General features: G+C 41.9%; 1 protein-coding gene across 1 annotated transcript in view; it reads left to right on the top strand.

Annotated features, from left to right (window-relative positions):
- The first annotated feature begins 1,724 nt into the window (after positions 1 to 1,724).
- The window catches only part of FGD1 (FYVE, RhoGEF and PH domain containing 1), a 67,093-nt gene continuing 41,694 nt past the window's right edge, over positions 1,725 to 27,123 (top strand). Inside the window, exon 1 of the mRNA XM_058167655.1 lies at positions 1,725 to 1,882. Coding sequence (XP_058023638.1) covers positions 1,753 to 1,882 — 130 coding nt within the window. The 5' untranslated portion in view covers positions 1,725 to 1,752. The remainder of the gene's footprint in view (positions 1,883 to 27,123) is intronic.

Below are 27,123 nucleotides of genomic sequence, written 5' to 3'. Positions count from 1 at the left end.
TAGTGGTTTGCAAGCATATTTCTGAGTTTTTTCTCCATCCTGTGTAGAGCAGAAAATGGTTTGTGTGTGTATGTACCTAAAGGCATTTTGTTACTTTTTTTTTTTTGCTAGTTTTTAAAATAAGCATTGATTTTTATTCCTCCTCAGGTTGGGGAAATAAATTTGAAACATACACACATATGATTTCAATGCCATACAATCCTTATCAAGCTCTGCTACCATTGTTATTACTCTGTTTAATATTGGGAGCTGGTTTGAGGAAAAACAAGTCAAAACTGACAACAGGAGTCGAAAACATTGAGAATTGTGAAATTTCGTTGAAATACTTGAGAAAGAAAAATTCCAAGAGATTCCAGTCCTGATGTAGACACAAATAAAAGTACTTAGTAAACATCTGATCTTGGCTTGTTTACAGCTTGTTTGAACCTTACTTGAAAGAGGAACCAAAAAAACCATGCATATTATGAAAACTGCATGACTGCTTCAAGATTGAGAAATAAAGGAAGGTTTTAACATTTTGGAGAAGACTGGAAAGTTCAGAAAGGAGAGAAGGATAAATCCCTGAATTCCAACTATGAGGTTAGAAATAAATGAATACATCCATATGGATATTTGTGTATGTAAGCAGAACACCAGTATGGTGTAGTGGTTCAAGTGCTGGACTAGAAGCGGGAAGACCAGATCCTAGTTCCCCCTTGGACGGAGAAGCTGGTTGGGTAACTTTGGGCCAGTCTGCGGGAAGTTGGAAACCATAAACCTACTAACTCACATTGGACCAGCATGGTGGGTTATGGTCCATAACCTTCAAGGAAGAAACCTTTGTCCTGCAGTGGGTTGGTTTTGGTGATCATAGTAATAATCTGCGGACACGCACAACATTTAAAATGTGCACTTCTTTTAAATGCTTTCAGAGATCAAAGTTTGGCTTTTGCCCTACGCAAGGCTTAAAAAAAAGGCGGTACAATACAGAGAAAGGAAGGGGGGGAAAACCCAACATCCTCAAAATAAGCTGAGTTCAAAACGAGCTGGGTTTTTTTTTCTCCCCACAACAGCTGTTAGCCCAACCCTCCATAAATTGCCAACACCTCCTCTTTTTCAGACTTTTTGTCAATATCCTCGCGGATAGGAAGGGGGTGGGTGGGAACCCAATACTGTCCTCCTCGGGGAGGCGGTAAAAGCCAAGCGATATTCGAGGCAGTGTGTGGCTAGCGAAATCCCATTTCTATCCAGTTATGAGAAAGAAAAGCCAAGACCCGAAAAGCTGGGATTGAAATCTTCTTGGAAGCACTCGGCTCTCAACGCCTGGCGCTGCAGTACGAAAAAGCCAACCCACTCAGCGAGGAGTCGGTGTGGAGAGAGCGCGGCGGGAGGAGGAGGAGGAAGCGAGGGGAGTGGGAGAGCGGAGGACTTAGCAGACGCTCCAACGTGGATAAGCTTCAAGCTTTCTGATACATTCCTGCCTGGCCAGGGCGACACTTCCTGCAAGAGCTGTGCCGACTTGTTGCAAAGATCTGTCTTAGAAAGCAACGAAATCAATCCACTGGGTTCCTCGTCTCCTTCCCGCGCCTCCCCCCACCCCGATCGCTTCCCCTTCCCGGCTCCAGCGACGTCCTAGTAGGTCGAATCCAGATCCTTTCTGAGGAGGTCGGGGCAATTTGATGGAGACTTCAAGCAGCCTGGCGTTTGGGGGGCGATCGCGGGGGGATTTTGGAGGGGACTGAAGAAGGGAGGGAGGGGGGTGGCAGTGCAGACATGCAGAGAGCCAGCGTGATGGGGATGCCCAGTCCGGAACCCAGTGGATCATATTCCCAGCAATTCAAAGCCATGAGGTTCTCCTATCACATCGAAGGGGGAGCGACTACTTCGCCCCAAATCCGAGCTGGTAAGCGCCAGAGAACTGGGAAGGGTGTTTCTTGGGGCGAGGGCTTGTGTGCTTTGGGTAACAAATAAAAGCGGCAGTTGCTCCTTGACACCGACTGAAGACGGGTATAGTCGTACTGTAAAATAAATGCTTGGTTTCGTTAGTCATCTTTAGCAAAGGGGAACTAATGCCTAATGGTTAAAGGCGGGAGCGCCTGTATCCCAGAAGGATCTCGGGTTTTCTTCTGCAGTTGGGGGAGAGGGATCCCACGTTAGAGCAATGAATTGAAAAAGACATTGTTTTCTTTGGAAAAGAGAAATACGTGGAATCTGGCGAAGGTTATTTGGGCGCCTGTAATGCGAAAGCTAAAGATAAAAGCGCGGTGGAATTTCATTTTCGTAATTTGTAGCAGCTTCGAGTTAAAGTAGATTTTAAAAAAAAAGTGGTGTGGGGAGGGGAGTTTTCTTTCCTTATGCCGGGGAGGGAGCGAGCAAAACCAATGCTGCGCTTAAAATAATTCCATCGTTGTAGGTAGTAGGGTTTTAAAAAATGAGGCATTCCGTTTTAGGCTCCTGCCCCAAAGTGCTTACAATAGGAGTGTGGCTTCTGCTTCTCCTGTGTCCTATTTCCACCTCCTCTTAGGGTAGTTAGCTTGGCCTTTCATTCTGAAAGTTTCCCCCTCCCCTGTTTTTTCTTTCTTTCTTTCTTTTTTTTTTACAATCCTGCCATTTTGCTTTTCAAATCCCTAAAACTGCAGGCAGCTTTCGGAACAAAGAGACACGGCAGTTAAATTGAAATGGAGGAGGTTCGGAAAAGAGATGTTTGCAGGAATATTAGCTTCAACACTCTCTAATCCCAGGATTTTTTAACACTGCTGAGGAAAACAGAACTGCTTTGATTTCAAATGCAATTCATTTATCTCCTCTCTTCCACCCTTTTGCAGGCAATTAGCTGTCACTTCCATAGCCAGGCAATTGAACTTGGTGCTATTGAATGATCTTGGAGACAACTTGTTGCCAAACTTTCTATATCTGGAATATTTATATTGGGATTATGTAAATTTCATCAGTGGAACTCCTTGCCACTTTATTCTCTGGCTGTGTTCACATGACATACTGAAAGCCAGTCACAGTGTAGTGAAAAGATTGTGACAACTGTATGGCTGATTTGTGGTTTAGCCATATGAATGCAGAAAACTTGGTTAAATGAGTAAACCATGGATTAGCATCCATGCAAACAGATGCAGAAAAATTCTGTAACTCCTTACAGAAGGAATTAATCATATGTCATGTACTGTACAGTATTTAGCTTAATGGGATTTTTATGCTGTATCTTCTGGGTCAGATGCCAAATTGCTCCCAATCAAGGTGCAAATGTGCAGGTTGGTGTCTCTTTTCTCCCCACACCTCCATTGATGTGAAGAATCTCACAGGATATATTGACACATTTGAGTCACCCTTGCAAGTCTGATATTCTTAGAAGCATTGTGTGGCCTGCAAAAAGCTGTGAAACACACATAGGCATATCTCAGGTACAGAAACTGTGACTTGAGAATAAGGTATCTTGTCTCTCTCTCTCTCCCCCCCCCTCCTTCATAATAATTGGTATAGGGAACCTACACCAGCCTTGCTTTAACGCATTCTTGATTATGATACCAGGCATCAGGCCTTAACTGAGACAGTGCTTCTTCCTGGCTAGAACTGAATGGAGGCCTACAGAGTTGGCTTCAGAGCATAACTATAAGGGGTGGGGGGGAGATGAAATGGGATACACAGTGGAGCCTTTCTGGCCCTGATTTTTTCCCTGAGATGGGGCAAACCTTTTCCATCTCCGCCCCTTTCCTTTGTTGATTCAGACCAGAGTAAGCTTTGTGTCTTTCTCTTTTTTTCCCTCCCCCTGTGCCTCAACCAACACCTGGCAAGACTGCAAAGGCATGGGGTGGGTCCTGCTACTGTGAAGAGAAACCATACAAACCCAACAAGCTTTTCATCTATAAAGCCAACATGGCTTGGATTAAGGCCCTGGTTTGTTCCTTCCAATGTTAAAAAATACACAATCTCTAGTACTGCAACAACAGTAGCTAGTGTATTCTCTCCGTTCCCTCGTTTTTTTAATCTTTCCAGACCATGATTTAGCTACTAGGCTCTTCTTTTCGTTTTTTTGGTCTGAGGAAAAAACAATAACCCAGGAATCTTGGCTTTCCGCACTTTGAACTTTGAAATTGTAGTCCTTTTTCCTTCAGCAACCAGTGGGCTGAAGACCTAAAGCTGCCATAAATAAGATTGTGGTGTGAGTTGCCCTCAGTGATCTAGGCCCAAATTGCTGGGTGGCAGTGTAGTGTCATAAGTTCTACATAGTTGCAAACAGAAGGGTCCTTACAGCTGGGGGAGAATAGGGGTCTGCTGGTGTGCTTCTGTCCCTCACTCTCACACTTCAAGCTATTGACTCTAGGTATTCTCCACTGTTTTAGGAAGGCTAAATTATGATAATGATTAAAGAGATCTTAAGCAGGTCTGTTCACTTCAACTGGAACCCAGCTTAAAGATTCTGCCTATATGTGCATCAGTTTCTTTTTGCAGTCCAGGTTTTCAGCCCCAAAGGAAGCCTTGGTCTGTTGCTTCTACAAGGGGGTGGCTGACTGGCATGGCTTGGATGCAAGATGTCTTGCTTGGCAGGAAGTGGGTTGAAAATCTTTTGCTCCTTAAGAGCTAGTCCAGATTGTCCCAATTTGGCACCCTCCAGACATGTTTGCTCTCCCAGACCCAGTGGCTGCATTGGTTGGAGTGTGAACTGCTGTAGTACATGTAGAGCAGTTTGGGAGGTGATCAACTCTGCAAAAAAACAGGAATGTTGTGAGAGACACAGGACATTTGCTGTATGGAATTGGCAAATGAAGTTGTAGGAAGACAATTTAAGATAGGGAAGGGCCAGCAGTATAAGTAATGATTGTTTATAGGCTTTTTTTACATCCCTGCAGGAGCAACTGGCATGCTGTTTAATTAGGTGCTAACCATCTTTGTCCCCTGGGACTCTTTCCCCCATTCCAGTATTAGTAGCTGCATTTCTGATCTCCTCCCTTATCCTCCTTTCTTACAAAGCTTTGAGGAACTGCTTGGTTGACATAAAAACAAAGCCACATCCTGGCTCCAGGCAAAGCCGCAGGGGGACTATCTGGGGGCCAGAGCCTGGTTTAGGATGAGGCCAAAAGGCCCAGGCCTTCTAGCTCCTGCTGTGGAAATGTATGTGGTCTGAAGAACTTGATGCTGGTTGGTTCAGAGGAAGGGACATGTCCAAGGAGCCTTCTAAGGAGAAAGGGGAGAAAAGATGCTTACCTTGTTGCTCACCTCTAATGTTTTATCTGATCTTCAAAACAAAAAAAACAAAAAAATCGATGGGGAAAGAAAAAGTGCTCCGGGCCCTAAAAAAAGTCTCATTTTATTTAAAAATGCATAGTTTGATGAAGAAAACACCCCAGAGTTTTAAATCAAACTTAAATATGTGTGTTTCAGTGGTTCAGCTAATGCCTCATGTAAGTGAACTGAGGTGTATCAAGAAATGTGGGGTTAAAATTTAATTGAATAATGTTAAGGCTGAAATCTCGTAGTTACCTGTGAAGAATATAAGTTAAAGAGGACCTGCTTTTGAAGAGAGAGAAGTAGGTTTGTGATGCAGTGCTATTGTTTTTAATCTTAGTTGAGTTCACATAATATGTTGAGTCCTCAGTCGATGAAAACAAAGGTTGTTTTAATGTGTTGTGTGAACCTTGCCAGTACTGGTTTATTCAGGGAACCATTTTTAAACGAGCAGTGGCTTTGTATTTTTATGAATTGAATAATATTTATTTTTGTAGGTATTATAATTATTTGCCTCACTATAAACAACCAGTACTATTTAGTCCCAGAGATTAACTAAGAGCTTGCTCAATTGTAAACCTATATTAAATCTTGCAGTCATATTAGGTGAAGTAATGATCCAAGAGTTCCTAGGTTTTATTGAAGTATTGAGAATCTAACTGGTACTTTAATCAAGCATTATGACCTATTGTGTAGGCTGAACCAAAAAGCCTGCATTCCAGATCTGGGAGTAGTACCACTGATGTAGTTTGTTTGATCTTTGCTTCATGTGCTATGAGAAACTGGCTACTTTTGGAATGATGAACAAAATGCCATTAGACAAATCATGGTTTGGTGTGATATGTAAATCCAGTCTGTAAGACTGTTTTGGAGATGTTTGCAGTACCATTGAGTAACCAGATAGTCCTGACCTATGGACCACATCATATTTATAGAGTTTTCTTGAAATTAGTGAGAGCTTCTATCATTTTCCATGGGGGAAGTTACAAGAGAATTCCTGTTGAACTTTGCTTTGATTGATTAGTGAGATGTGTGTTTTATTACCTTAAGAAGCCAGAGCACTTGAGCTCATCCAGATGGATGCCGAGGGGCATTAAGGAACCCTTGAGTAGAAAATAGAGGGTACCTCTGGGAACTGCTGCTGTCTTTCCATGCCTACGGTCTGATTTGGCTAGCCCCACCATTTTTTCCATGCATCTGGGTGAGAAGTGCTATTTTTAGAAAGAGGCCGGGCTGGGGAACTCTGGGGCTGTAGTTCACTGTGTCAACGGCAGCTGCCAGGTTCAGCATGGGGAGGGGGAAAATTTGGTCTGAGACTTGAGAAAATTTTCCTAGGCTGAAAGGGGAAGATTGTTGAGGAACAGTATACCTTGTTTGTTAACAACATAGTCCCAAAGATTGCTGGGTCAGCAAATAAAATGTACCAATCCTGATGCCCGGGATGTGTCACTGTGACATCCCACTGGCACTGCAGCTACACTGAGACTGTTATCCCACCTCTTTATGTGGTTGGAAGAATTTGGGAGTAATTTTCCCTGAGCTTTCCCCTTTCAAACTGTATGATGTCAGAAGATTAGGAATTGGCAGAAGAAATACTATTCAGCAGATGCATTATTTAAATTGTGCAACTGGCAAATAATGTTCAGAAGCAGCCACTGCCTCAGAGGGTTGGCATGAAGAGTCCATATCAATAGTTGCTGTCCTCACTTGCTCAATTCCTGGACAAGACTTCTATGTTTAATAAGAATTAATAAGCTAACTGCAAGCTATACAAAGATACAATACTGTACAATCTATAGTTCTATATCCTGTAAAGGTGTGGATTATATGAGGACGAGGGGGTTGGGGAAGGAAGGAAGATAATGATGGGAAATAATAACTCTTGTTTCCATATAATTGTTTCCAGGATCCAGCTTGAAAATAATTCAGATATTTTGAGGGAAAAACTAGAGACGAATGGAAGAAATGCAAGATGTAGAGCTGGAGATAAGAAGCCAGGGTTTTGGCAAAGGTAAAACTCCCATAGAGAAAGATGTTTAGGAAAGGATAGTGTACCAACCGTACATAACAGAATTGACATAGCATCCTCAGTTGGTTCATGTAAGTATCGCAGACTGCAAATAAACTGTGCCCAAGAGAGGCTAGCTTATACCAATCTGAGCCACCAAATGTTACATTGTGCACATCTGTGACCAGATCTATAGACTTTATCCATCATGCTAAGCCCTATGTGGTTTGTTTGCTTTTGGCTTAATATGGTGTGCAAACATAGCCAACTATGATTCAGTTCACCATGGTTGAAAAAAACCTTTGTTTAGTGTGATTGGTTTCTCTGACCACCCATTATCCAAAACTGACCTTCATCTTCCCGACTAATTGCTCATGTAGAGCAGCCAACTTGGTGTGTGTATGTGTGACTTGGGGACAGAAAAAGATAGTTTGTTGCTGTCCATTCTGTCACTCAAATTATGCACTTTATTAGCGTATACCTGGGCTTAATATATGTGGAGGGCAACAACAGATTCTGTCCTTGGGATGAATAAATGGAGAAGACTTTTGTGTATACCGCATCACTAGGGTCAGGTGGTACCCGAATTAAAGTAGGTTAGGGTGTGGCTCTTCTTCTTGCTGCCTGTTCCACCCACATTTCATTTTAGTGCCCCATTGTTATTTTAGGGAGGTCATGGCACAGCATATCTAGTGTTCCATCAATGGGGCAGGACTTTTACCAAATACTACAGCCATTCAGCCACTGGAATTTCAACATAATCTTGTGCTTGACACATACATGTTCTTGATATTAATCTGTTGCTAACATTCTCTCCCCATTGTTCTCTTCCCTCTGTTATTTTACCCTGCCTCGCTGCCCCACAGATCTTATATTGCTCTGGTTAGAGATCGGTATACTCTACTAAAGCACCTTTAGGGGATGCTTGATCATTGCAGGACTAAGATAGCATTTCATAGTAATCATAGTATAGTAATCAAGAATGACGGCTAATGAAATGGAAGTCATTTAGCATATTTTACATTGGGACAGGCGATGGGGGAATGGTGACTTTGAAAGAAACAGAAGCACAGCCAATCAAACTGGCCAGCTGAGATGTCTGCTCTCTTGTGAGCTAGGAAACCGGGATTCCCGCTGTTTCTAATAATTGCTTATATTTTAATCCCTGTTTAATTAAACCATTTTTTCCTTCCCTTCTTACTGCATTCCCTGAACTGCAAAGGGTTAATTCCTCCTCCAAAGGACACATACACACAGAGAGAGACACAAGCAGGGTGAGGGCAGGATACATCCTGCTGCACCACCCACATTTGGCCTCTCCTCCCTCCTTCCAACTTCTTTCCTTTCGCAGAACCCTTAATGCGTTCCATATGGGCCCATCGTGTGTACAGAAGCTTCCGACAGGCCTGGGGCTTTGGTTGTTGGTGGGATGGTCAGGCAAAGAATCCTGCATGGCCTCAACCAGCACCCACTCCAGCCTCCTTAAACTGCTTTCACAGCATTTCTTGCTTTTTGCCTTGTAACCCTGGCCAGGAAGGAGGAAAGGAGGGGGCACACTGCAATGCAAGCTGATAATATGGATTGTGACTGTTGCTTGCCCCCATTAAGTAGTGCTTATCAAAGGTACATTGCAGGATTATTTTTATATGCTCAAGATTTTATTTAGTAATTCATCTATGAGTGGAACTCCTGGGTCAGCAGGAATTTCAGATAACTCTTTTTTGGATGGGAATAGAGGGCAGAAGGGCCGTCTGCATAGCTGTGCAGAGTTAACTGATTTCGGTGCCGATAATGGTGGCCTATCTGGCTCTTAACTGAATGGGCTGCATGGTTTTATTCTTTCCAAGATCTAAGGGCTCCCATGTGTTTCCTGGCTAGTAGAATTTAGAAAGCCAGATTGCCATCTTGTCTCTTGTTCCTGTTTGGAATCGCTGCTCTATAATTTTTGGAAACAGGCCTTTAATTTTCTGCAAGCTGGACATGGTTTGGGAGAAAATGAGAAAGGGAGGCTTTTAGGGTGGAGTTAGGAGGTAGCCTGCAACCAGTTCAGATTTTTAAGTAAAAGGAGAGATTGCCAAGGACTGATGCCCAGTTCTGAATTGTCTCTCTTGAATTGAACTCTCTTGAAGAGTGAGAAAAGCCCCCAAACCTATTTTCTTAAGTCAACTCAATCTTTGGACCCAGATTTGTGTCACCTCCATTTTGGCAGAATGATGCCTTACAAGAGCTGTGATTTGTGAACTCTTATTGCCCAAATACTTGGAGTGATCCATTTGGAAAATGTTTTCTGTCCTCATTGTGCCGGCTCTGCGTATGTGTCTGTTTTGGCTATATTGTGAACACACTTCTTAAGACCGTTAAAACCATCTGCTTACCGAAAAGTTCAATAGAAATTCTCCAATTGCATATTATTGGATGGTATTAATAGTCTGCTCCATATTTGTGGTGGTGTAGTTGAAGCACGAAGGGTTGATTATGTTCCCCATTAACAGAGTGGGGAAGAAGACAAGCAACAGACCCTTGGCAGTGGGCTTTCCTCCCATCCTGAAGACAGAAGGAAAGCAGGAAACCACTGCCTGACAGTGGTCCTTTTGTTATGTCTTGAAGATGAGGCCAGCAATATTGCTGTCCTCACATGGGGCGGGGGACCAGTTTTTGCTGCTGCTATGGGGGAATGAGAAGACGGAAAGGGGATTCTTCCTCTTCTCAGCTGCCTGCCCCCTCCCCCTCACACCCCAAGCATGGGTCTCTTGCCACCATACCAATCTCTGCTCCTACTTCATACTGTCTCCCACCATGCCAATCTCTGCTCCTATTTCATATTGTCTCCCACCATGCCAATCTCTGCTCCTACTTCATATTGCTGCTGTCCTTATGACATAGGGCCAGCAGTGGCATTCTCAAGCCAGTGTGGAGGTAAGAGTAGTTTACAGAGGTAGCCACAGCCATTGTTCGGAATACTGATCTCACAGGAAGGATTCCATCAAGTTGATATGCCTCTCAGAATCCAGAAACAAGCAGTTGGCAATTAGGAAAGACTCTATTTTCTTCAGCAGCCAAAAAATGTTCAGGGCCCTCCAGCTGGATGCCCTGCAGGTCACCAACCGCCCTGAGGCTCCTCATGCATGTAGAAAGTTCACACAGAGCAGGATTTGTTCTGCTTTTTTAAGAGGAAAACACCGTGTCTTGCCAAATCACCTTGATTTGGCTTCCTCCTGCTTCAATGTCAGGGTAGTCCTGAGACAGAGGGTCCAATGTGAGCATATGTCCTCAGTGCTCGTTAGGCAGGCATGGGTTTGTGTGGATGACCTGTCGGAGAAGGCTACAAAGGATGGGTACATTCCAATGACTACCAAGATCAGAGTAATTCAAGCAGTGGGTCTTTCCAGTATATGTATGGGAGTACAAAGATCGGAGTAATTCAACCAGTGGGTTTGACAGCTGTGTGGCAGCTGTGCACTGAGGAAGAACTGCAGAAAGAAGGCAGAAGGCAGACACCGTCTGGATTTGGAGATCAACCAACTAATAAGTCCTGAACCAAATAAAGGTGGACTATTTCCTTGAGGCAATGATCAGCAAGCAGAAACTTGGGTATTTGATTTATTGGTCATGGGCTAGAAAAGACTTCTATGCTTGGCAAGATTGAGCAGGAGTAGGAGAAGGGAAAGTCAGCGGGCAAGATGTATGGGTGAAATTAAGAAGAGAATTTCACTGCTTCTAGGAGCTATAGAACCAAGGAGCAATGGCGTGAACTGGGGACAGGTCAGGATTGCAAGCATTTCTCCATACAATTACTAAGGGCAAATCATGGTCCTTAATTAATATAAAAATTAAATTATTATTATTATTATTATTATTATTATTATTATTATTATTATTATTATTATTATTATTATTATTATTATTATTATTTTTCTATGAACATGGTGATTTTGAAAAAGACAGAATAATCCAGGAGAAGAATTTAAAGGAATTTCTCCCAAGTCAAGAAAATAGCTGGTAATTTAAAGGGGGGTGGAGTGCTGAAGCTATTTTTCATAATCCAGCATTTGATATAGTTGCATATGCTCAGAAGGGCTTCCAGCCCCACAATTAAACCCTGGGGAGCTAAGTGCCAATCCTGTGGAATTAAATCTCATTTTCCCCTTTCCCTTTCCCCTTTCCCTTAACCATTTTAATTAAATGTATCCAAATGGAGTGGAAGCCTCAGTAGAACTAATAGGGTTTACTAAACGTATTTGCATATAGTCCCCATCTATTGGTGGAACAAAGTAAAGGAGTCCCACAGATGTCAGGAGGAGGCCAGGAAGAAAGAGGCAAGAGCTGATAAATGAGGAGTCTGTTCTTCAAATATGCCTATTGATGTGGGTCAGGTGTGTGTTTCATTGCAGTTGTGTAGAGGAACTAATTGCTGGAACAACAAAATCTTGCTTTCCCTGGCTCTGCTGGCAAAGCCATGACATTCATTTTCTGTTCTACCTGGAGCATCAGATTTGCATGGCCAGGTATTTCCCACTTCCCTTCCCTCCCCTCCTCCCATCTTAATACTTAACAGCTTTAAGTAGGTGACTCCTGCACAGATTTGACACAAATATCACTAGACAGTTGGTGCCTTGATTGGCAGGAGAGTGCCCACTTGTGAGATGTCTTGCAACCTTATCAGTCCTTGGCAGGCTGGAAGGGATGGTCTGATCCCGCCTTTCTCTTCCTGCCCCCACTAGCAAAAACCCTATAAGAGTCAGAGCCTAAGTGGACAATGGACTCTGTTCTTCTCCCCCTCCTTTTCTACTGGCAAGGGATACCTGTTAAAGATATTATGGAAAGGTTTATTTTTTTCCCTACTTGGTTGGGGTGTGTGTGTGTGTGTTGCATGTGTGGATTTCAGAGACCTTCTAGCCTCAGGTTTAGTTAATGTAAAATGGAATTCAGCTGTGCACTAAGCATCTTTTTCTCCCCTCTCCTCTCTCTCATCTGGAAAATTGGAGATGGGAGGCTTGCTGATCAGTAGTGGAGCTAGGCAGTTTTCTCTTAAACCCACCCCCCCTTTCTTGATCCAGCTCCTCCTGTCACCTTATTCCTGTTGGTGTCTAATCCCTGCTTTGAGACTCATTTTGAGACTCATTAATCTGCTTGAGTCAGCATGGCTTGTGTTATGGGGGTGGGTAGCTTATGACTTGGGGGAAGAAGAAATTTTAAAGAGCTCTGCAAGAAAAGCATACAGAGCCTTAGGCTGTGATAGCAGTGGGGTGGTGTGCAAAAGGGCCAAGGCCCTGGGGGATAAGGAAACCCCCCACCACCACCATCTGTTCCTTTTGGTCCTTAATGCAAATGGTATCAAGTTTCTGGAACAGGTAGCCTGCTGGGAATAAGGGCAGCTGAGTAGGGGGGTGGGTGGGTGTTGGTTTGGTTTTAAAAAAAAAATCCTGCCTGCCAAGTAGAATTGTAGGGAGAGTATCGATTTGGCATTGCCATTTGATTCTACCCTCCGAGGCCAGATTTAAGGACATAATCTTCTTTTATCCCCCACGGTGCGTTTGTCATGCTGTCCCATCGCCACACATGCCACCACTTTACATAGTGAGATAAGACTCCTTAACTGCTGCCTGCAAGGAGTCTTGCGCCTTTTTAATTTTGAAAGTGGGGGAGAAAAGAGGCGGGGGGGGGAGGTAGGTGATAAAAGGATGAATCCAACATTTTCAACAATCTTTCTGGATGGCAGTGAAAGCAAGAGAGGTGAGGACTAACCCCCAAGCCTGTCTGAAATTCCCTCCCAGAGATGGGGAGCCAGTTGTGGTTAATCGTCTGTCAAGGGGAAGCACTCACCTTTCCATGTGCCAGAATTCAGTGAACCAGAGGGTTGGCAGGAAGCTCTCCAGCTTCGGAAACTCTGGTTCAAATATGCCCTGCCCCTCCCAGAGAGAACAAGGAGCAGCCTCGAGGCTCACTCCTGACACGGGTGCGGCAAGCAAGCGACGGAAGTGCAGCAGGCGTGCCCTCACTGGCAGGGCTGTTTCCCACAGGTGAGGTCACTGGTAGGGTTAAGGTGGAACTAGGATTCTTTGGAATGGGGAGGGAGAAATGGTTCCTTTTTTTACCTCTGTCTGGTATGTTTCCACTCCCTGTGCAGAAGCATAAAGAGTAAGCAGTTCACTGTGCCATGTGATATGGAACTCATTGGTATGAGGTGTTGAAAATGCTGAAAATACATTTAGGATCTCTAGCTTTCAGGTCTGTCAACCGTTTCAGAACTGGAGAAAGGGAGTAAGTGGTTGTCTTGGAGAAAGTTGGTTTGGGGAACATCTGGAGTTTCAGGGTGGGCCGGTCTTAAACTAAAGGGAATGTTAAAGGGTACTAGGACCCTTTTCATACCAAGTGGCAAAGCAGTTCAAATGGTTCCATAAAACAGTTTGATTCACTGGGTGATTTTATTCAACATCATCCCTTTTCTGAAAAGCGCAGAAGAAAGCCTGAAGCCATTATCAGACCCCATGGCTAGATAACACAAACTTAGTTGTAGCAACATCTGCCTTTTCAGCTTTTAGCTAAAGCTCCGATCCCCTAAGGTCTGTGTTATTCTAGGGGCCTTTTCCCACACTGTATATATCTCATTGTGGCTGGCACAAAGAGAAATGTCTGCCAGAGGCTGAGTTGCTTGTATAAATAGAAATATTCCCCAGTGGAAATGCAATACCTAGCTTTCTTTTCCTCACTATTGGACTACAGCTCCCAGAATTCCCAGATATTGTGGATACCAGGGTAGGGAATGCTGTTGCTTAAACAAAATATGTGAGATGATTGCAAATGTTATTTCTCCACCTCCAGTTCAACATCAGTGACTATGATGGAGGAAAGTGCTCAGCATCATCACATTGTCTTCTATATCTGTGTTAAAAACTTTATAAAGTGAGGGTTCACAGCAGCAGCTTCTCCATCTCCTATAGGTTAAGCTAAAGTCTATATCAGAAAAATAATGATGTTCTGTAATTTGAAATACATTCCATGTTTTTAATGGAATATTCTGTGTGCTTTTTGATTGCTTAAAGTTTAAATATGAAGTATGAATTTGGGGTTCATAGAAATAAACATGAGGTTAATTTAATGGACAAATCACTGAGACTGATAAACTTTTATACATTTTAAACTACCGTATATACTCGAGTATAAGCCGAGTTTTTCAGCACGTTTTTTGTGCTGAAAAACGTCCCCTCGGCTTATACTCGAGTATATACGGCTTATACTCGAGTTTTTTTTTCTCTTCTTTTTTTCACATTATACCGGATGGCGCAAACTTGGCGGGCTTTTGCATTAGCGCGGGGAAGCCCTGCCGGTGCAGTGAGAGGGCGGGGCGGGGGAGCCGCCAGCCTTCTCGGCTGAGGGAGGGAGGGAGGGTTTCCCCAACCGGTAGCTGCCTCATTTCCCACCCTCGGCTTATACTCGAGTCCCCAGTTTACCCCAGTTTTTTGGGGTAAAATTGGGGACCTCGGCTTATACTCGGATCGGCTTATATTCGAGTATATACGGTATTTATTGCAGTAAAACAAACCTCTGACCAGTTTAATGTGAATATGGTCATATAAATATATCGACTGACTGGAAGACCTGGATTATATTGCTCTGTTCTTGTCTTGCACTTGGAGACTATGGTTTCAGTTTTAGGTCATGGTCAGTGTCTTGAAATCAGAAAAAAAAAATCTGTATTCAACCAGGTGATTTTGCTACCTTAAAGAGGCAGGTAGGTTCCTGTTTGAGCAGTGCTCTTCAAAACTATTTGACCTGGTGGTTGCTAGGATCAGAGCCAAGAGGAGGAATTTTAACTTCTTCCCCATATTTTCCAGGACACAAAGAGACTTGAGAAGGGGGTGGCTGGAGAATAAGGCAGTGCTTGCATAGATTTTCTTAGAGGTGAGTGACCAATGGGGTTCTGGGGTCTCTCAGCAAGGGAGGAGAATGAAAATAACTCATGGATAAGAATTATACTTTGGCTGTTATTTAGTGTTGGATCCAGAAAGATCAGACTCAAGGGGTCAGATCTGCCTGGGGTTTTGATTCCCATTTGCAACAAATATGGGATTGCAAAAACTCTTGTTCCTTCAGGTCAAACTGTTCAAGAGATTTAGTCATTGCAGCCATTTTTTCTGTTCCATGTCAGGCATCATAAATGCCTCCGGCTGTATATTTTTAAAAAGTCAACTATACTAGATCTGTTTCCCCCCTTTGTGGATGAGTATTTGTAGATGGGGTGCAGGGGGGATGGGACGTAATGGGAAACAGTAGAAGAATTATTTCTCACCGTTGTTCTTGAATCTAGCTTTCATTGTAATGTAAGTTATTCATGTTTTACTAACTCCAGAACAATAGTTGTCAAATGGTCTGTCTGTTTATCTAATAATTCTGAACTTTAGATCTTTTTGCTACTTGGGAATTAAAATTCATAACTTTTTAAAAATACAAACAATATTAATTTGAACAAGAATTCCTTGAAGATTACAATAGATTGCAACCCCCTGGTGGTAAAAGTTCATTTATCCACATTTAAAGGATCAAATCTTGAATTCAGGGGAAAAAAAACCTTAATTTAAATTCTCATTCAAGTTAATAGGAAAAAATTAAATCTGATGTATTTTAATATCAGATTTCAGTGAAACTTGTTGTTTTAAATGTAGCTAATTGAGTTTGGATTTAGTTTGAACACTCTTCTTACTGGGACTTAATATTTCATCTAGTTATGAGTTTGCTTCAGTCCATAGTTAAACTATTGTTTTAACTCTTACAGTCTTAACAAAGCTTGGGAGTTGGGGTTTGAAAGACTCCATTTGATACTTGTATTCCCTTTTCTTTTAGACATCTTCTTTGAAGATGTTTATTGTCAGCAATGAGGTAAAAATAATAAAAATGGTTTTGTCTAGCCTTTTCTATAGTGATGGCATATACAGTACTTTTCCAGTTTTAGCTGACAGAAACACATCCATTGTTACACATTAAGATGTCCCTCAAAACTTTGTGAAGGCCTTTCTACAATAGCTTTGGCGATCTCTACTCCATTTCTATTTTTTCTGGCACTTTTAATTGTTAGATTTGCTTTATTGGTTTGGATTGTCTTTTAATAATGCTGTGAATTGTATCCTTTGGCAGAGCAGCCAGATATAAAATAATTGTAGGGTTGTTTTTTTTTTTAATTAACTTAAATTAGAAGAGTTTGCTTGGACTTGGTCCATGTCCAATTCTCCCTTTCTGGTGAGGCCTGCAGGAGCTGTACAGTAGCTGAGGTGGCGTTATTTCTGTGAGTTTTCATCTCTGCTTCTCTTACTTTCTCATATATTCCTGGAAGGACCATTTAGGAATATCTTTTATTTTCCAAACCAGTCCAATGTGAAACGTGTTCCCCTTCTGCATATTGAAGTGGTTATTTTTCCTTTTACAAAGCAGATGTGTAAGTGGGTTGGTATAACAATCATGGGATGGTGTGTGTGTGTGTGTGTTGAGTAGTTCCATGTTCAAGGGCTGCTCCAACTGGTGCTAACAGACATCTGTAGTTAGCTCTGCGTGCAGCCTCTCTAGTCCTTAAATCCTTCAAATCAGTGTGCACCAACTTGATGTCCTCCAGATGGGTTTGAATGCTACAGCAATGCAGCAGCATTTTTCAGTTGCTTCAGACTTAGAGCCTACCAATGTGGAAATCGTGCTGAGCACAGATATATAATATGAGTTTGTTGGGAGGAAGGAAATAATGAACTGGGGCCGTGGTAGCTCAGGCTGTAGAAGCCTGTTATTAAAACACAGCAGCCTGCAATTACTGCAGGTTCAAGCCCGGCCCAAGGTTGACTCAGCCTTCCATCCTTTATAAGGTAGGTAAAATGAGGACCCAGATTGTTGGGGGGGGCAATAAGTTGACTTTGTAAAAATATACAAATAGAATGAGACTATTGCCTTACACACTGTAAGCCGCCCTGAGTCTTCGGAGAAGGGCGGGGTATAAATGTAAATAAATAAATAATTTTTTTAAAAAAAACACTGTCTGTTTTTTTAAAAAAAAAATTGGCTCAAAATTATCAGGCTTCTCTAGACTAGAAGCTGGCATGAAAAGACTTCCAAGGACACAAGCTGTGGTAAGCAGAGGTGTTGTGGAAAAGCTAATGAAGCTATTAGAAGATAAATCCAGTGTACATTTAATACTGTCCCTGTTTAGAGTGAAATCAAGATCCAGATTCCTCAGCTTGTTTCTTCCATTCAGGCAGTGTACAGAAAGCCCTCGACTTAACAACCATAATTAGTCCAAAATTTCTGTTGTTGAGTGAGACATTTGTTAAGTGAATTTGCCCCATTTTACAACCTTTCCTGCCACCGTTGTTAAGTGAATCACTGCAGTTGACAAGTTAGTAACCTGGCTGTCAAGTGAATCTGGCTTCCCCATTGACTTTGTTTGTCAGAAGGTCAGAAAAGGTGATCACATGACCCTGGAATGCCGCAACCGTCATAAGTGTGAACCATTTGCCAAGCATCTGAATTTTGATCACATGATCATGGGGATGCTTCAAAGCTGTCGTAACTGTGAAAATGGTCGTAAGTCAGTTTTTTCAGGGCTGTTGTAACTTTGAACTGTCATTAAGTGAACCGTTATAAGTCGAGGACTACCTGTAATGGGATTGATAGCATTCTGCTTGGGGTGGGAGGGATTAGTTGAAGTCCACAAGTCTTAAAAGTTGCCAAGGTTGGAGACCCCTGGTATAGACTACCTCTCTGGGCATTTATGTTGTTTGCCAGCCTTCAATTGTAATTTCCTATCCCTACTTTTTAGCTTCTACCCTGTGACATTTCATGTGCCTTCCATATGTATCCAGTCTGCAAGCTCCCAAGTTCTTTGCCCAAGTGGTAGTTCAAGAGAGCTGAAGGGCCTCAATGGGAAACCTGCCTTCAGTCCAGTCCATTGGCCTGATGTTCTGATGTTTGTCCTCCTCTTAGAAGTGTTTCAGCTTTGCCCAATATGCTTTTATTCGTGGCCTGTGTCTGCTGAGGCAGTGCAGTGAAGATTTTTCTCAATAACTAACTACATCTTTGTTCGGGTTGAAAAAGAAATCTAGGCCTACTTCCTTCTCTCCATATTAATGGAAAATGGTTTTGGGTTTTTTGTTTTTTGTTTTTGGTAGAGCTTTAAAGTTAATTGTGGGCTGTTATCACCATTTATCTCCTGCTTGCCTTCAGTTTGCTTAGCCTTTGCTCCCAGTTCCTGTCCTTATAAGTCTTGTATTTGTACCATTTTATTATCTTTGTTGATATTGTCTGCTCTGATTTTTTTTCCAAAGTAAAACCCGATGGTATGACTCAGTTGAGGCCTAATCCATCCAAAATGTATATGTGTTAATGCCAATTCCATTTTGTTCGCTATAGGAGCTTTGCTGCATAAACAGAAGCTTTGTTTGGTAACCAGTTACCATACATGGCAATGACTGATGTTGTACAATATAAGCAGCTGTCTGTAGAATTCATGGACAGAAATGGCTTTGTATTATTTTATCTAAGAAGTTTGTGCTGCTGATCCATTATCTCCGAATGACATTTCTACTCACTTCTTTTTGATGGTTTGAAATACAGGAATGGTGTCTCTCCGCTACAGATCCCTTTGATTGCCTAAGATAAGTTCTTTTTTAAATTGAGTCATTTCTGCAGAATGTCAAGTTCTGTATCCTGGTTTAAATTATCCCCTCCAAGACAGGAAAGATTTCTGAGGTTCCATTTTTACAGTCAATGGAATCAAATTACTGTATACATTTTTCCTTGATTGTGCTTCTGCAGGAAACCAGGAAGAATTACTTCTTTGAATGCCCACCCTTCCTATTAGGAAACTCTCTGGGCACAACAAGCAATCAGAGAGAGTTTAAACCTAATGTCTTCCTGAGAGGCTGAGTTTGGATGGGGGAAGGGTGTTGTATCTATTTAATGTTTTACCAGCAGACTGAAGATATCTGCTGAGAACCGTGTTTCTCAAACTCAGCAACTTTTAAGGCCTGTGGCCTTCATTTCCCAGAATTCCCTAGCCACCTGGTCTAGATAAAAGTGTTATTGGTTGTAAAATTATGGTATATCAAAACTATTCGTCTAGGTTGGAAGAAGGTCGAGTATTTTTCATTTTAACAGTTAATAGCATACCCTACACACACCATCCTGGCACATTTGCAATGTTTTTAAAAAAGGGGAAAAACGGATCTTCAGTAGTTAGCTTGTACCACTGTAAATGTGTATCATATTTGCACCAGAATTGTTAGTGAATATTTTGTTTCAATAGTTCCTCTATATAAAAAAAAATCCTATTGCCTATTTCTTTGTACCTGTTTAAATTTGTTGTTGTCTTCATTATGATGCTTTATTTGGCAAGAACTAGAGGTAGCAAGTCAGAATCAAAAGTAGCTGTACCATTCAAGTAAACTGCAAAATAGGAGACTTTGGTTGGGTGAAAAGGGAGGGGTGGCAATTCAGCAAAAATAGCTTCAAAGGGCTGGGAAAAACAAATGGAGAAAAATGGGCCTGAGTAGTGATGTGATTGAGTAACAATGTGGGAAATTCATAATCTACTAATGGCAGATCTTCAGTAGCAGGAGGGCTGAACTATGTTTGCAGCAGTGGTGAAATCCAATTTTTTTTACTACCGGTTCTGTGGGCGTGGCTTGATGGGCGTGGTGTGGCTTGGTGGGTGTGGCAGGGGAAGGATACTGCAAAATCTCCATTTCCACCCCACTCCCAGGGAAGGATACTACAAAATTGCCATTCCCTCCCCACTTCTGGGGGAAAGATATTGCAAAATCCCCATTCCCACCCCACTCTGGGGCCAGCCAGAGGTGGTATTTGCCGTTTCTCCGAACTACTCAAAATTTCTGCTACCGGTTCTCCAGAACATGTCAGAACCTGCTGGATTTCACCCCTGGTTTACAGGATTAATCTAGCCAGTTGAGGTTTATTTAACAGACTGGGCCATGACTTAGCAGAAACTCTGAAGCCCCTCACTATATTGGGAACCACTTGATTTTTTTAATAGAAGAGAGCATGTTTTGCCAATTTTTTAATTTTGGCTTGAACAACCAAGGTTCATTTTCTGGCATCTAAGAAAGTTGTTCTAGATCAGAGAACTGGCTTTAAATTGTGCATGCTGTGTAGCTGGCTCAGATTGCCATGCCTGCTTTTCATGTCATTGCCAGTACTAGTTCCAATTTGAATCCTGTTTCCCAAGGTTGTGTCATCAGTGTGATAATATAAATACCACTCATTCTATTTAAAAACTGTTAAATTACTCTGGAGCCATGAACTCCATTCATAATTGTTCTTTAATTTGCAGTTTTGAGCCAATAGTGGTCTGTATCAGTTCTGCCTTATTTGAATATGAGGGGCCTTGTGCAGGATTTTGTCAAAGGTCTTAGAGAATTTGAAAAGAGTAAAGAACTAGAATGCCCCTCCTTCCTTATTCACCAGATAGAGTCCATTTCTTCCCTTAATTGCTAAGCTAGCCAACAAGTTAAAAAACCTTTTTCAGGGCGGTGGTAGTGGTTATGGAACACTCTTTTAAATTTTAAATTTGCTTCAATTAGTCCATATTTTGCTATGATTGTTAAAATGTTAACATGAAGAAATAATTTATTAATGCTTGATATGAGAATATAAGGAAAGACAGGTAGTCCTTGACTTATGACTGGTTGCAACAGATACTTAGACCTCCAAAAGATACTTAGATCTGGTTCCAAACTTCTAGCTGCTGGTCCCCCCCCCCCCCGTCATATGACTACACTGTGGGCATTTCTGATGAAAATTGGCATTTGTTTCTGGTTTTTGGCAAAAATATCACATGGAAAGCAATTGTTTTGCTTAATAACCATGGCATTCATTTTACCACCACCATATCTGCTTAACGACTACCAGAAAAAGTAATGAAATCAGGTTGGTCATGTGATGAGCCAGTTTACCACAATCACGGATTTACGACCATGATGGGCATGCGCCGTTCTCAGGCTCCGGTCCTACCGTTGTAGAGACTCTATAGGGGTGTGTGTCAAAATATGCAAGCCGGTGCAGTTTTGCTACTGATGCCCTTTTCTATATAAGCATAATGTTGTTGCATGTATGAAAGGGATGGGGGTTTGGTTTCAATGGTGTACAGGTGGTCCTCGACTTACAACAGTTTGTTTAGTGACATTTCAAAGTTATAACGGCACTGAAAAAAGTGACTTGTGACCGTTTTTCACAGTTACAGCCTTTGCAGCACCCCATGATCGATCATGTGATCAAAATTCATATGCTTGGCGACTGGTTCATATTTATGACTGTTGCTGTGTCTCAAGATGTGATGTGATGATCATGAGCCGTGGTGGCGCAGTGGTTAGAATGCAGTACTGCAAGCTAATTCTGCTGACTGACTGCTGCAAGCAGTTTGGTAGTTTGATTCTCACCAGCTCAAGGTTGATTCAGCCTTCCATCCTTCTGAGGTCAGTAAAATGAGGACCCAGACTGGGGGCAATAGGCTGACTCTGTAAACCGCTTAGAGAGGGCTGTAAGGCACTGTGAAGCAGTATATTAAGTGTTATTGCTATTTTGCAACCTTCTGACAAGCAAAGTCGATGGGGAAGTCCGATTCACTTGAGAACCAGGTTGCTAACTTATCAACTGCCGTGATTCACTTAACAACTGAAGCAAAAAAGGTTGTAAAATGGGGCAAAACTCACTTTAAAAATGCCTTGCTTAACAACAGAAATTTGGGCTCAATCGTGGTCGTACATCGAGAACTTCCTTTATGTGCCATCTTACAGATTTTGACACCCCCCAACATAGCTTTCAGAATATTTATTTTTTGTTACATTGTGTTAAAAGGAGAAACTAAGGGTGACAAATTTCTAATACAAAGCCATGATGCACCTAGTCTAATTGCAAACAGATATTTTCCCAGCAGATACTGGGGAAAATCCATAAAACAACTTAACAAAGTTGCTTTACCTGGTTTTATCATCAAAAATACATTTTTATTTTTTTTACATTTATATCCCGCCCTTCTCCGAAGACTCAGGGCGGCTTACATTGTGTAAGGCAATAGTCTCATTCTATTTGTATATTTATATACAAAGTCATATACAAAGTATATACAAAGTCAACTTATTGCCCCCCCAACAATCTGGGTCCTCATTTTACCTACCTTATAAAGGATGGAAGGCTGAGTCAACCTTGGGCCTGGTGGGACTAGAACCTGCAGTAATTGCAGGCAGCTGTGTTTAATAACAGGCTATCTTACAGCCTGAGCCACACCGCGGCCTATTCTATTTTAGAATAGAATAGAATAGAATTTTTTTATTGGCCAAGTGTGATTGGACACACAAGGAATTTGTCTTGGTGCATATGCTCTCAATGTACATAAAAGAAAAGATACGTTCATCAAAGTACAACATTTACAACACAAATGATGGTCAATATATCAATATAAATAGGAAATCCGTAGTGAGTCACAGAGAACAATTAGAAATAAAGAAACCATTAGAGAGCATTTCACCGAGGCAGCCTTCGTCGGCGCCATCTTGAATGTTCTGACTGGGATTATAGGATTAGGGTTTGTGTATCATATACTGTCTGATTCTCAGCAGTGGAGCATTTAAGGCAAAAGAGTAAATGGAAGAAATGGTTCAGGCTTTAAAAAGGCTTCATGAAAGTTTTTGGGTCCAAATCAGGTGAAATCCAGCAGGTTCTGACACGTTCTGGAGAACCGGTAGCAGAAATTTTGAGCAGTTTGGAGAATCGGCAAATACCACCTCTGGCTGACCCCAAAGTGGGGAGGGAATGAAGATTTTGCAGTATCCTTCCCCTGCCAAGCCACACCATGCCCACCAAGCCACGCCCACAGAACCGGTAGTAAAAAAAATTGAATTTCACCACTGGTCCAAATGTTTATCAAACTCATATAGCTTTTAATATATTGCCCATCTTACCAAAAGTAACTCTGAACAGTGCACAACAGTGAGATAAAGGCAGCAATGTAAAAAACCCACAGAAATAAAATGTAAAAATCAATATTAATTAAGTATAATAAAAACCAAAAACCAAATGCTGTATTGTTTCCAAGAAAATTAGGAACAGCCTGCATGATAGACATGGCAAAAACAAAAAGCCAATAGCATCATTTTAGGCTTTTTCTTACCAATTTCCTCTTGACTTCTTCCAATTCTTTGTCATTTTGACAAAGGGCGGATCCATTGAGCTTCCGTGGCTTGTCATGAAGACAGCCTACTAAGTGCTTCTTGTGTATTCCACACCTGTCTGTCTCCTGCCTGCCTGCCTCCATCTGTCTGTCTGTCTGTCTGTATTTGAGAGAGACTGAGGATGGCTTCAAGTCAGTGGCGGGTTTCAAATTTTTTTACTACCGGTTCTGTGGGTGTGGCTTGGTGGGTGTGGATTTGTAAGTGTGGAAGGGGAAGGATACGGCAAAATCTCCATTCCCTCCCCACTCCAGGGGAAGGTTACTGCAAAATCTCCATTTCTTCCCAATCATCTGGGACTTGGGAGGCAGAGAATAGTTGGGGGCGGGGCCAGTCAGAATTTTTACTACGGTTCTCTGAACTACTCAAAATTTCCGCTACCGGTTCTCCAGAACTGGTCAGAACCTGCTGAAACCCACCTCTGCTTCAGGTGCTACACTGTGGAAATGGTGCTCTCCACCTTATGCCACTTTTTGAGGAGGCTAGGTGATTGCCTTTGCTCTGTTTTCTGAAGCTGCTTACACAGTTTCTGGCTAGACACCCTGCCAGGATCTGAGTCTACTCATACTATGTGTGGTGATGAGTTTAACTTTACCTGCAGGCCTAGTTACCCTCAGATGATTGATTGCCTATTGACTCCCAAGGCTGGCAATGTAATGAGGCACTTCATCCTCAGTTCCTGAGAAGTCGGAGTAGACCACATCGTTCACCACTTAGTCACATGACAGTAAAGTCTAGAGTTGAACTGCACACAAGCAGATCGTTCTTTGTCTTGCACCTTCACTGTTAGATATTATGCTTTAATCCTATGAGAAAAACTTCTATTATCACCATCCTTTTTTCCTCATCATGCATATATTTAAATACCTCTACCATGTCCTATCCGTTTCTCCCTTTGCTTAAACTAGTAGGCTTTAAGCTTTCTTCCCCAGGAAGGACCTGTGGTGTTTGAGTGCAGCTTTAAAATTGTGCACAATTTTCCAAGTGTTGGCTACTCGGTGATTAGTGTAATGGAATCCAATGAAGGTAGTTTGAGCCCAAGTATTTTCTTGTAATCTCTGGCATGGAATTTGGCCCGTTTGCAGCTGTTGCATCTTGGCTGAATAGTTTCATTGAGCTACCCCCATAAATGCAGTATCCCTTTCCTGTCTGTACCAGGTCACTACTTTATCGTAACCTTGGAAGTCACAGAAGTGGCTTGATTTGCTTTACATCTTTGCTTTGTCCTTTTGATTAAGCAGTACCGTATATACTCGAATATAAGCCGATCCGAGTATAAGCCGAGGTCCCCAATTTTACCCCAAAAACTGGGGTAAACTGGGGACTCGAGTATAAGCCGAGGGTGGGAAATGAGGCACCTACCGGTTGGGGAAACCCTCCCTCCCTCAGCTGAGAAGGCTGGCGGCCCCCGCCCGCCTCTCACTGCACCGGCAGGGCTTCCCGCTACCGTCCGGTAAAATGTGAAAAAGAAAAAAAAACTCGAGTATAAGCCGTATATACTCGAGTATAAGCCGAGGGGCTTAAAAAAAAAAAAAAACTCGAGTATAAGCCGTATAGACCCGAGTATAAGCCGAGGGGACGTTTTTCAGCACAAAAAACGTGCTGAAAAACTCGGCTTATACTCGAGTATATACGGTACTTGTCGCCCCCTTACATTTTTTAAAAAATCTTTAAAGTACATATTTGCAAACCTGGTCAAATCTTTGTATCTCCCTTTCTAATAGTAATGTGTATCTAATGGCAATGTTTGTTTGCTTATTTGATATCCATCTCAGATCCCCTAGATGGTCTACATAAAAGAAAACAATACAATGACATTGAGGCTCTTCTGACTTCCTCTGACATGTGGCATTGTTCTGGGTAGCCTATCTCTCCTTTGCCCTAAAAGTGTAAATCTTTTTTATTGTCCAAGGGCAGAGACAGAAGGGGGGGTACCTTTGTTCAGCAGCTGCCAAGGGAACTGGGATCTTCTCTTGCTCCAAACAACCTTCTTTTCTAGGGTGAGAAGAAATCTTAATGTAGTCCCGTTTTCTATTTCTGGCAGTATTCAGCCCGTAAAACCGGGAAAAAAATCTCTGCAAAGACTAGAAGCCAAAACCCACCTTTACGTTCTGCTATTTTCCCCGCAGACTTCTCCATTGTTATCCACAAGAATCGCTATTCAAAAATGTACTGCTGCCACTGAACTGAACCCGAATGCAGCTATCATGATTGACAACACTAGTTCTTCATAAATGAATTTAATCTGCTTTTCAGATGCTACTGTTACAGCCAAATGCGTAGAAATATCCTGGTACATGGCTTCCTAATTGCCTGAAATGTGTCTTCAGTGGTAAAAGACATAAGGAAACCACACTTGCATACATCATTTTGGACTGTTCATCTGGTTTCCTAACCCAGGGGTCTGCAAACTTGGCCCTTTTAAAACTTGGGGACTTCAACTCCCAGAGTTCCTTAGCCAGCTTTGCTGAGTTCCTCAGCCAGCTCCTCAGCTTTGCTGGCTGAGGAACTCTGGGAGTTGAAGTCCACAAGTCTTAAAAAGAGCCAAGTTTGCAGACCGCTGTCAGTTCGCCGGGAACTGAAAACTTATTTATTTATCCAAGCGGGACTGGCCTGATTTTTAAATTCTAAATTTTAAATTTTAAATTTTTCAATTGTAATTGTACTGGGTATTTTATATGGTCAATTGGACGGTTTTAATTTCGGCCTTTTATTGAATAAGTTTTTTAATTGTTATTTTAGTGTGTATATTAATTGTTTTAATGTAGGCTGTACACCGCCCTGAGTCCTTCGGGAGAAGGGCGGTATAAAAGTTTAATTAAATAAATAAATAAAAATAAACCTATTTTGAGTAGCTGGGCAGATAGAGATTGAGCCCAAAAGTTCCATTGCCAAGCAAGACAGTTCTTAAGTGAATGTTGCTGCTTTTTATGACCTTTTTTGCCATGGTTGTTAAGTAAATCATTGCAGTTGTTAAGTGAATCTGGCTTTCCCATTGACTTTGCTTGTCAGAAGGTTGCAACGGGTGATCACATGACCTCAGGACACAGCAACTGTTATAAATGTGAGCCAGTTGCCAAGCATCCAAATTATGATCTTATGACCAACTGTAAGTGTGAAAAATGGTCATAAATTACTTTTTTCAGTGCCCTTATAACTTTGAACAGTCACTAAATGAATGGTTGTAACTTGAGGGCGACCTGTACAGCTTTTGAATGGCAATAGTTTTGATTTATATGTAGCCATAATTAAAATAAATGAACTACACATGGTTAATATAATTTCAGGCCTCATTGAAAATGACAAATCTAATAGTTCTGGGGAAGACTGCAAGGATTTTATAAAGCAGAATTTGTTATCGTTGTTGTGTATCCTGCCTTCAAGAAAGAGGAGTAAGTCTGTCTAGTTCCCATTTTACCCCTACAAGAATTCTGAGAAGGAGGTTAGGCTGAGAATGGTTTTTGCATCCAATATTTATTTATTATTTTATTTATTTATTTATTTATTACATTTATATACCGCCCTTCTCCCGAAGGACTCAGGGCGGTTCACAGCCAGTAAAAACCACAATACACATAATACAGGTTAAAAACAGTATAAAAAACTAATTCAATATATGGCCTAAAAATTTTAAATACGATTAAAAAGCCCATTTAAAACCCCAATGTAAAACCCCAATTTAAA

Source organism: Ahaetulla prasina, chromosome 2 (genome assembly GCF_028640845.1).
Source record: "Ahaetulla prasina isolate Xishuangbanna chromosome 2, ASM2864084v1, whole genome shotgun sequence".
In the NCBI taxonomy this organism is placed as follows: Eukaryota; Metazoa; Chordata; class Lepidosauria; order Squamata; family Colubridae; genus Ahaetulla; species Ahaetulla prasina.
The sequence above is the reverse complement of the archived record's forward strand: the minus strand, read 5'-3'. Positions and strand labels throughout refer to the sequence as shown.